Source organism: Sceloporus occidentalis, unplaced genomic scaffold, assembly GCF_023333645.1.
Source record: "Sceloporus occidentalis isolate IW3139 unplaced genomic scaffold, rSceOcc1.0.p SCAF_27, whole genome shotgun sequence".
NCBI classification, from domain to species: domain Eukaryota; kingdom Metazoa; phylum Chordata; class Lepidosauria; order Squamata; family Phrynosomatidae; genus Sceloporus; species Sceloporus occidentalis.
The window spans coordinates 8,855,971-8,867,893 of NW_028317007.1; the positions used below are offsets into that span (position 1 = coordinate 8,855,971).

At 39.7% G+C, this 11,923-nt stretch overlaps 1 protein-coding gene across 1 annotated transcript; it reads left to right on the forward strand.

Moving 5' to 3' along the window:
- The first annotated feature begins 8,038 nt into the window (after positions 1–8,038).
- LOC149299904 (2-oxoglutarate receptor 1-like) lies at positions 8,039–9,025 on the forward strand. The gene has a single exon (XM_089485858.1). The coding sequence runs from the start codon at positions 8,039–8,041 to the stop codon at positions 9,023–9,025; it is 987 nt and encodes a 328-aa protein (XP_089341984.1).
- The last annotated feature ends 2,898 nt before the right edge of the window (positions 9,026–11,923 follow it).

Below are 11,923 nucleotides of genomic sequence, written 5' to 3' on the forward strand. Positions count from 1 at the left end.
GTGGCCGCACAACCCCAGGTGCTGTACCAGGCCCTGTCCCAATCCACTTCTGCATCCTGAACACCATATTTGGGCGCTGTGGGTCATTACAGTCGTCTGTATGGACCCAGTTCCTGACAAAATGTGTCTAAGGGCTTGTGTGTGCATGTATGTATGTGTGTGTGTATAGGCAGGCAAATGTGTATGTTTGGGCAGACATTTTTATGTGGGGTGTTTGAGTATGTTAGCATGTGTGTGTCTGGATATATTAATGTGTGTGTGTCTCTGGGTATGTTAGCGTGAGTTTTTGAGTATGTTAGTGTGAGTGTCTGGGTGTATGTGTAATGTGTGTTAATATTTGATACTGGGTGTTTCCGTGTGAGTGTGGACGTGTAATTGAGAGTTTCTGGGTGGATGTGTTAGTGTCTGGATGTGTTAATATGAGTTTCCGTGTTTGTGTGTTATCTTGAGTGTTTCTATGTGTTACTGTGAGTATCTGGTTGTGTGTTAGTGTCTGGATGTGTTAGTGTGAGTGTCTGGGTATGTTAGTGCGTGTATCTGGGTATGTGTGTTTGTTTTTGGATGTGTGTGCATGTTAGAGTGAGTCTCTGTGTGTGTTTGTGGGAGTGTCTGGATGTGCCAGTGTGAGTTTCTGGGTGTGTTAGTTCTGAGTGTGTGTTAGTGTGAGTGAATGACATGTTAGTGTCTGTGGATGTGTGTGTCTGGATCTGGGCCATTGCCGCAAGGAAATCTCTCCATTTCTCCCTGTTGCAAGACGCTCTGATGTCATGATATTGCTCTGAAGTTGCGTGAAACTGCCCCTACACGGAAGGATAAAGAAAAGGCTACGCAAGTGGCTTCCAATAGAAACCGCTCCAACGTAGGAATAAAGGGCTGTGAAGTGACTTGTGACTTGGATGCTGTGGAGGGGTGACTGTAGCTTCGGAGGGGTGACATGGGCTGTTTATGGGTGACTTGGGGGCTGAAGTGAGTGTGTGTATGGTCAAAGGATAGTTAGAGTATACGTATGAGTAAGGGAGAGGGTGTGTGTATATGTATGGGTATTTTTTTTAGAAAAAGTAACCGCTGCCTACACATACATTTTTTATAACATGTGCAGCTCTTGTACCTACGTCTGTATGTCTGCCATTTTAATTTGTCTATATTAACAGTGGTTAATTATGGCATTATTCAAGGACAGTTTATATTATTTTGCAATTGCTAAATTACAACATGGAATTATTAGATAACTAGCATAAATCACTGCATTATGGTTTATTAAACTTTTTGCAATAACAGAAATTACCTTTCTTTATTGTTTGACTGACCTTTTAATCCCATTCCACTACTTGCCTTCAATCCTCATTGCTCATCTGAAATTTTCCATTTTTTTTCTTTTAACCTTGCATTACTGTGTCCAAGCTTCTCTTTCTTTTATATTTGTGTATATATATATATAAAGTTATCTGTTGGTTTCTGCCGACATTGATCCATTCTGATCAATCTGGCTTTGTCCCTGCTAGGGAGTGTAGGGATGGTACTATCCGTGCCCTCAACCTCATTCACTTGCTCAAACGCTCGGGCCCCAGGGCTGTGCTTCTCTCCACGGACGCAGAAAAGGCGTTCGATCGCCTTGACTGGTCCTTCATGTTTGCTATTTTTAAGGGTGTGGGTTTTGGCCCTCATATGCTTCAGTGGATTGCCTCCCTTTACTCAGTACCCTCTGCGAGAGTTAGGATCAATGGAGCACGCTCTCCCTCGTTTCCCATAACCAATGGTACTAGGCAGGGCTGCCCCCTGTCCCCTATGCTTTTCGTCCTTTCTTTGGAGCCCTTTCTTGCGGCGGTGAGAGATAACCCTGATGTTACAGGAGTGCAGTGCGGGGGTGTTCACCATAAGATAGTTGCCTTTGCTGACGACATGCTCTTTGCTCTTACAAACCCCAAGGTTTCCTTACCTGTGCTCATGACGTTTGATGAAATTTGAAAATCAACTTCTCTAAATCCGAGTTGTTGAACATCTCTCTCCCCCTAGTGGAAGTGGAATCTCTGTCTTCTGCCTTCCCGTTTCGATGGTGCTCTTCTAAGATGCGGCATTTGGGCATGTGGTTGGCTGTTGACGCTTCCCTTCTGTATACATTCAACTTTCCTCCTCTTCTTGAGGCAATCAGGAAAGATGTTTTGGCTTGGAACTCTCTTTATATTTCATGGGTGGGACGGATTAATGTTCTCAAAATGAATGTGCTCCCCAGAGTGTTGTACTTATTGCAGGCTTTACCCATTCGGATACCCCGTGCTTTTTTTTTCGTCGCTTAGGACGCTGTTTATCTCCTTCATCTGGGCGGGTAAAGAGGTTGCCGATCTCTTTGCTACGAAAACCTAAGGCTGAGGGTGGTTTGGGTTTACCATCTCTTCACACCTACTATATTGCTTGCCATCTACTACGAACGTTGGAATGGTGTCACCACCCGCCCCATAAATCGTGGATTGCTCTGGAGGCAGCCGCTGCCTCCGTCCCTATTCGTGTTCTGCCGTGGTTAGATCCAGGTGTTGCTCGACGTGCGGCTGGGGATAATCCTTTTGTATTGGCTTCCCTCGCGGTTTTGCATGTTGCACACCGTAAACGCCATTTGACATCGTATCCCTCGCCTCTAACCCCCATCCGCTGTAACCCAGACTTTCCCCCAGGCATGAGTGGTGGGGCCTTTCTATTGCTGCGTCCAGGGGAATCTATGCCGTTGAGTGCTTACATGAGTGGGTGTACGCTCCGCTCTTTCTCTGCCGTGTTCCAGGGGGTCACTCCATCTGCCCTCCACTCCCTCCAATACCTTCAACTGCGGAACTTTGTTAATTCAATCTCGCAAAAGCACAATCTCTCGCGATTTTGAGATGCTGCATGACCGGGATGCTCTCCCGCCACATGGGATCTCGCTTTTATATGGGATTCTTACTCGGGTGGTGGATGAATCCTTGCCCGCGTTCACTGGGAAATGGGAACGTGATTTAGGGGTCTCGTTATCTAAACCAGACTGAGAAAAAATCTTTCAGTTGACCCATGTATGCTCCATGAATACTAAGACACAGGAGCTTTCCTACAAATTTCTCACCATGTGGTACCGTAAACCGGCTTGCATGCATGCTATTTTTCCCGATCACCCGAACATTTGCTGGCGTTGTGGTCAACCGGGTGGCTCGATTCTGCACATTTGGTGGGAATGTCCCCTTATTATTTCTTTTTGGAGGGAGATTAGTGATACCATCCATCTTCTCACTGATTCCCCGCCGCCTTTTCAGCCTGTGTCTTACCTACTACACCATACCTCTGCCTCGATTGCTACATACAAAAAATCAGTAGTGCCACACTTACTCAATGAGGCTAAAGCCTTGATTCCCCTGTATAAGAATCAGGTGTCGCCACCCTCCTTTAGGGAATGGGTGTCGAGGGTGGAGAATACGCGGGTCCTAGAGGAGTTAGTGGCTGGGCACATGGGTCGAGAGGCACAACATGGGAAGAAATGGTTCTACTGGTCTCGTTTTGTGGCTGGGGCCCCTACATGAATGGGTGTAGTTTGATTTCTGTGTTTTCTGCTACACTCTGGGTCGCATCCGGCACCTTACCAAGCCATGGGTCTTGTTATGTTGCTGTGTACTTTCTACCATGTCCTGTATTTTATTGTTGCTCTTTTATTGTTTCTTTTTGTTTATTGTTCCTTCTGTACTATGCCTGGTCCTGCTGCGTCTTTTTTTTTTTTTCTTTTTCTGTATATCCCTCCCTTCCCCCTTAATAGACAAAATCAATAAAAATTTTGATTTACAAAATAAAAAGTTATCTGTGTTCTATCTCAAGAATGTAAGCTTGCGAACAGGGCTCTCTCCACCTAATTTATCGGTTTGTCTTTGTCTGTCAATTCTCGTCTTGTCATACCCCTTGAATATATGTATATAATATTTACATTTCAACAAATAAGACACTTCATGTCTCATCATATTTACCCATTTGATAACTGCTAAGTTATATCATGCATGTGATAAGACCAATAACTAAGAGCAAGACCACTTGCAGAAACATTTCATATTTTATAAAAAAAAAATTATAAATTCATTCATATTTAATTATTTTGTTTTTGAAAATTTTTATTTAGCACTGATACTCAATCTCTTCATCTCCTTTCACCCACCACATTTTAAGTCATTGTATAAGAACGTCTTACTAAGTAGTATTGAGGTTTTTAAATTATTATATCTTACCCAAGGGGAAAAAATTAATACATAAAAAATAATATATATATATATTAATATAATACAATCTATATGAGAAAAAGCTGTTTAGACACACCACACTGTAGGTTTAGAAACAGCACATTTCTGTATAAAGTGAATGTATGCCTAGTATCAATTACAAGACATTTGTGCTGTTGCTTCAACAAGCTAAAGGTTTAGTAAACAAAAATCCATGGTTTATCCTAAAGCTAGGGATGGGTTGGCAAAATGTATTTTTCTAATTACTTTTCCTTTGTTCATTTATAACATGCATATAGCAAGGAAATTTCTGATACCTTGTGAATACATTTAAGGGATGTCTAAGTAATCACATGCAGTCAAGGCAGGAGGACCCAACTGTTGACAGAGTACTATGTCATAGTCACTATTGGAGGGAATGGAGGGAAATTATCAGCTTTAGGATCTGTAAATTTTTTACGAATGGTCATGTAATGATAATCAAACCTCCCCTCTATATAACTGACATTATCCTGTGTCCCCCCTGCCAGCCTTCTTCCAGAACATTTTCAAGGACTGCTGGCAAAGCACACAGGTAACACACTTGACTATTTAATACCTTGCATGTGTCCCTGACTCATTTTCATACAAGGGTAGGCGGCACTCTGATTTTGTTGGAAGTATTATATGAACTCCATTGAAGATCTGTATTAATTCAATTGAGTTAATGCAATCCTTTCTATGAAATCCGAGTGCCACCTACCCTTTGTAGATTGTCTAAATATACTTGGGAGCTTGCATCCAGCCTTGTGGTTCGCAGAGCACCAACTGGTCTTTTGTGAGAGTGGAAGCCTTGATTGGATCCAAGACGGCTACCCATGGTGAGTATCCTTTTCATAGACATTTAGATTTTCTAAACATAAAAGGAGATAGGTGCCTAAGCACAACCTAGTAAAGCAACTACAGCTGTAATTTGCATCTGTTACAATTTTTTTATTGTTTCCATGTCAAGGTATACATTGACTTATTATAAAAGATGCTATTGTACTTAACAAGGAGACTGTCCTAAAACCTGTAAAATGCAATAAAACCCTTTAAAAAATGGTCTCACCCAGCTCTAATCTTAATTTCTTGTTTTCATTAACTGCATGCTAATTTCATTCTCCAGATGTAAAGTTGCTGACTATTGTTAGTTAATTCAGACTCCCCTCCAAGGCAAGTTTGATAACTTCAGGACAAGAAATTGAAAAGAAACACAGCATTTGACGGAAGATAAGAACCGTTCGGCCCTTCTAGTCTGCCCATTTTCTCTAATGTATGTGATTCAATCCCTCTAAGCTGTGTGCGAGCATACATTTTGCAGCCAGCGCACAAACAAAATGTATGTGTGCACAGGGGCAGCAGCTCCTCTGTGGCAGACTGGACTGTCCACTGCTGGAACAGTGCTGGTTAGGGAGATCACGGGTCTCTCTTTAACTGGCTGAAAATAGAGGGAGCCAGAAGACTTTTTATACATCATAATGATGGAGCAGTGGAAAAGAGGCAGGGGATGCTCCCACCACAGGGCTTCAGAAAGGCAAGGAGATGGGCAGAAAGGAGAGAGATAGATAATGGGAAAAGGGGAGATAGTAAGGAAATGGAGAGATAAAAGGGGGGAGATAAAGAAAAGAGAGAGAGAGAGAGAGAGAGAAGGGGGAGATGGGGAGATGGGGGGAGAGATATGGAGAAGGGAAGGTAATGTGAAAGAAGACAGATGAGAAGAAGGGGGGGTAATGAGAAAGATGATATATGGGGAAAAGAAAGAGAGATAACAAGGAAGGGGGAAGAGAAAGGGTGGGGAAATAAAGAGAACAAAGAGAGATAAAAATAAGGGATGGACAAAAGAGAAAGAGGAGAGATAACAAGAAAGATAACAGGGAAAATAAAGAAAAGGGTGAGGTATAGAGAAAGATGAGAGAATAAGAATTGGATAGATAAAGAGAAAAGGGAGAAAGAAACCGAAGACGTGGGAAGGTAAAGAGAACAAAGATAGATAAAATAAAGGGGAGTGATAAAGAAAAAAAGGAGAGGTAGAAAGGAGAGAGAGAGAAAGAGGAGGATATATTATGAGAAGGGGGCTCAAAGAGAAGGTGGAGAGATAAAGAGAAAGGGGAGAGGCAGAGAGAAAAGGGAGAAGTAAGTCCCATGTCTGTGTGGGACAAGTCTTGTGGGTGCAATCTGGGTGCTAGGATAAATCCTTATATGTGCAATCTGGGTGCTGGGACAAGTCCTATGTGTGCAATATGGATACTGGGGAAACCCTATAGCTGTAATCTGGGTGCTGGACAAGTTCATTTTTATTAGCTGTGAGAGAGAGAGAAACCATTACCTATTTTTTCTATGGGGAACAGTGTAAAATGCTTTACTAAATTCTAGATAGGCAGTATCAACTGCTCCTCCCTTGTCTATTATCTTAGTTACCAAGTCAAAAAAGTTAGTTTGACATGATCTCTGCGTAGTAAAGACATCATAGCAGGGTCAGATTCACATATCTCCTTTTCGATTTAATAAGATTTAACCTTCAAAAGAACTGCATTGGCAAATAGAGAGCACAAGCTATAGGAAGTAAAAAATTTACTCAGCTTCAGTTGCAATGACGACAGTTTCCATTTTATTGTGTTTAGTGGCTAGATTATATAATCCCCTTACTATCTCTTTCAAATGTCTCTGTAGTATACATAATGCAACTGGTATAAGCTTGAAGAACATCAACAGTTACTAAGTTAAAAGTTGTTCTCACAAAGGACAAGCTATTCTTATGTATCAATACTTAGGTTGTTAATAGGAGGCTTACCCATCCCAAAACAATACTTTGGGTGTGTACTGTAGATCTGCATTAGTCCAGCTTCTCTTTCATATCAGGAGGACTCACAGGACCAATGTGGAACATTTAGAAAAAACTCTGTGATGAAAATGTCAATGGAACTGTTTTCTACTGATCACAATAGACAGGACTAATGCACTGACAAAGATAACTGTCGGGATCTCTAAGCAGGTAAAGTAGTTGGGTTGGCTTTGTGAATTCAAAAATTGTATGCATGGACAGATACAGACAGAGAGTAGGAGAGAGACACAAAGCTAGATTGGTAGATAGATGGTAACATTGTAACCTACAGCAACCTAGTATTTCTATGTATACTTGGCACACTTTATGGTACTTGGCAGAAGGGTGTTAACAAACTATTAAAGCATGCCTTAAAAGCAATTGGCATCTAAGTGGTCATTTAACAAACAAATGCTTATGTCCACTAGTCGCACAACTTTAGGATATTTATTACAGGCAAGTAACAATACAGTTTAACTTGTATTACAATTAGATTATTTCTCCTGAATCGTTTTAATCATTTTTAAATCATATGGCTAAATTAGGTAAGATAGGTAACTAGGTTCTCGCTTATTTTTTATGAAATCATCATCACTGGGAATGAGTATGTGGCCCTGGAACTTCAAAGCCAGTGGCCACCAAATGATTATGTGTGGCCATGTTATATTTTTTGTGTTTTCACAGCATGCCGTCACACATATCCCACTGTCGAATTTGGCTGGTGTGTCAGATGGCCAGTTGGATCCCGATTATTTATTATTATGCTTTATTTATTAAGTGTTGACATTTTCCACATCACTGTAAATATGGGTTATTATATTCAGGTGCCTAACGTGTTATGTGCTAGTGAGGGAGGTGGGGCATCGGTTGCTTTATGATTGTAATTTGAATATATATATATATATATATATATATACAGGATACTTCAAAGCTTTTCTTAGTAGTAACACAACATATTTTTCCCACTAGGAGAACAGCCATGGACAATGTATCTGAAAATTTCTTTAATTCTACTGTCTTGCACAGTAGCTCACAGTCTTCTTCAAATTGCACAAACATTCTAATTGACGATGTGATAAAGAAGTATTATCTGCCTGCAATGTACAGCATCATCTTCATAGTTGGAGTCCCAGGAAATATCATTGCAATATCAGTATATGTTATGAAGATGAGACCATGGAGAACTAGCATCATCATATTATTCAACTTAGCTATTACAGACCTTATGCACCTAAGCAGCCTACCTTTTTTGGTTTTCAATTATACTAATCAAGAAAAATGGACTCTTGGGGATTTTATGTGCAAGTTGATTCGTGTAGTATTCCACTTCAACTTGTATGGAAGCATTCTTTTCCTCACTTGTTTCAGTATCTTCCGGTATTTTGTCATCGTTCATCCAATGAAATTTCATGCCATACACAAAAGGAGGTGGGCAGTTATAGCATGTGCAGCAGTGTGGGTAATTGCCCTCATAGAAGTCCTTCCCATGGTCATCTTAATGACAGAGGTCCAAGATACTGTTGCATGTGTGGACTTTGCAGTATCTTTGGACACATATAATCTACGATGGTATAACGCCTTTCTGACTTCCGTAGGTTTTGCATTACCGTTGGTGGTTGTGACCCTTTGCTATACTTTGATTAACTGTAGCCTGGCAAATGGACCCTATACCAATGACATCTATAAGAAAAAGGCTCGTAAGCTTGTTGTCATCCTCTTGGTTGTTTTTTATGCCTGTTTTTTACCTTTACACATCTTTAGGGCCCTTCGCATTGAAACTCGTGAATATAACGTAGGCTGCCTTTATGAGTCATATATCCATGCAGCATATATAGCTTCTCGTCCGATAGCTTCGCTGAATACATTTGGTAACTTGTTGCTTTATGTGGCTGTCGGAGGAAATTTCCGACAGGCTATTCAGTCTGTGTATACGTGTAAATCCAATCTATATAAGCAGCAACCATAATAGTGACTAATTTTACAAAGTTCACAGTGTTTGAAATAAGAAGATGCAATCAAAAAGACACTATCTGTAATCAGTCACTACGTTGTTAAAACAAATAATGTCTATTTTATCAAAATCTTACAGAGATCATTGGGAAGGCAAGATATTTATATCTGGTGTGTCTTCTGCCATTGGTGCAAAGTTTGCAATAACAATAAGTTACATAAGGTCACTAAGTGACTACAGCAGAAGGATGCTCTATATTCTATTGAGTAATAGGATAACGTTGGGCTAGCATTAAACAGCACATGCTAGCATTTAATATGACTTCTGTCATCCAACTTGATGACAACCATGATTTTCTTACTTTTCAAAAAAGTAACCTGATGTGTGACTTTTTGTGTAATTTACAAAATGTTTTCTACTGTTCCTTGTTCAGTTAGAGCCTATGCAATTTAATAATAGGTGCACAGTGTAGTTTAAATGCAGCATAATAATTTAAGAGTAGATATTCAGCCAAATGCAACTCTGGTTTGAGGAGGCCTTGTCCTTGATTAAGGTTTTTTCAATCAGTGCATACTATTTTTAATGTGTGCACCGTTTTGTGATTTAGGTTATCAATGAGAACACCAGTATATTAAGAATATATTACATTAAAACCTACAAGCGTTTCATATGGTAGGGTAGGAGTCAACGTACACATGTTAAGGGCAGGCTTCAGTTGGAAAAGGTTTATGGTCACAATTCAGTAAAAGATTGAGTGTTGAGGAGTTGACATTCAAGTTGAATGTTCAGTAGCAATTTTGTCCAGCTCATGTATATATTACTGTCGTCTTGATTACACCATCAACAGCAACTCAACCGGACTTGCATCAATTCAACTGTGGCAGATATCAACTCTGGAAAATATCAACTCCAGATTCATTAATCCAGAAGTTGTAGTGAAGTTTCAAATACAACTTTCCTCCCACTTCCACAAGGGTAATACATTTATTTAATTTATTTATTGTAAGAGAGGTATTTTGTGATTTGAGAGTCAAATTTTGCATTAAAGCTCACATCAGCTGCAACTTTAATAATCAAGTTGTATCAATCAAGCGCCTGTAACCTTTGTCAAGTTAAATGGTTAACTAGACAGACAACAGTTTTTTTGTGAATCATGTATTTGCGTTGTAGGCACTTATAATGTTAATCAGGTATTGTATACAATGCCTAGCTAATTGTTTATGAACAATTTAATACATGCATACACTAAGGCATTATATTAGAAAAAGTGTTTTATGGGGAAAATATATATATATATATATATATATATATATACACACACACACACCAAACATTGTAGAAGAGGCAATTATTTTCAGTTATCGATGTCCAAGAAAAGTAGTATTTCATGCAGGCTTGTTTCTGATTATATATTTAAAATTTACACTTCCTTTTTTAATAAATAGAGAAGAAATATATATATATATATATATATATATATATATATATATATATATATATATATGCCTGGTTTCATGTTTTGCATCAAACAATTTATGTTAACCACAGGATTACCAAGTTTGTTGTGCAAATATAGCCCCCCTAAGCTTCTATAATGCGTAGAACAACCAGTAAAATTATTATTGCTATGTATTGATCTATGAAGAGTCATCATATCACACAGTGCTTTACAACTGGATGATAAGTAACATTTCTCCCCTACCTTTACATGTTAATCGAATATGAGGACATGTCCAATAAATGTTACATAACTTTACCAAGGACACATGACTGCAAGTCTTTGCAGAGAACACAGTTGTGAATTTGTGATGAAAAGCAAAATACATGACTCATCTAAGATAGTATTACGAGAGGTGAACTCTTGTATACAAAATAAAAACATGTCAAGCTATAATCACAGGTCATATGCAGTCCGTGACGTATATATGCTTCCTTGTCACAAAAATGTTATTAGTGAAAAAATATCATATTAGTAATTAATTTTTCTGACAAGATGCATTTATAAAATTGTTTTGCTGAATGGTGCTAGTCAAATATGTTTAGGACCAGTACTTTTTTGTGTAAAAAAAATGAGGTGCTGGTACTCATCTTTCATTAAAAGTTATGAAAATCCTGGGGATTGTGGCTTGTGATTAAGCTGGATGGAGGCATGAGAGTAGAGCTCCCGGTAAAAGCCAGCTCCATAAGGCAATAAAACGGTCATTTATTTTACCCAAATCACCATTTCTGAAGCCGCTACTTGACCTGACAGAGGGGTCAGGTACAGATGGGCATACCCATTTAAGCTAAGGGTCTGAAAAGGAGAGAAGCTATTCTTCATGAGATTCCCGGCTGAGATGTACCAGACTTCTTACATAGTCTTCAGATCATGGCCACAGGAGAGGTAAAGAACTTGTACCATTACACACACCCGGCTGATGAAAGCCCAACAGAAGATGAACCTACTCCAAGCAAGAAATCACCAGACACCAAGGCTCCGGCAGATAATCATAATAGATGGGTAGCAGCTCTTTTCAGTTTTCGGGTTTACTAGGCTTTAGTCGCCACAGAGTGCATTAGTTATAAGGTTATATATACTCCGAGCAGGAGCCCAGCATATGGTGCGGCCTACATAGACCCCCCCTGTTAGTTGAGTTACAATCCTTATAAGTTTTGTTGGAACGCAGACCAGATAGCAGACCAGGGTGTCCAACCATTGCTCATGGCTAGTCAGAGAGATATCGAGGACCTCAACTAATGGCCCTTCCCCTGCAGGGTAAGAGTAGTCAGGGCATATGGGGCCATAAAACATCTAGGCCTACCTGGACGCAAGCATCAAATAACTAAGTTCCTGGAGAAACATGTTTTGACTGGATTTAAAGCTTGCGAAAACAATAGAATTATTTGGATGCTAAACCGGTAACATACACAGGT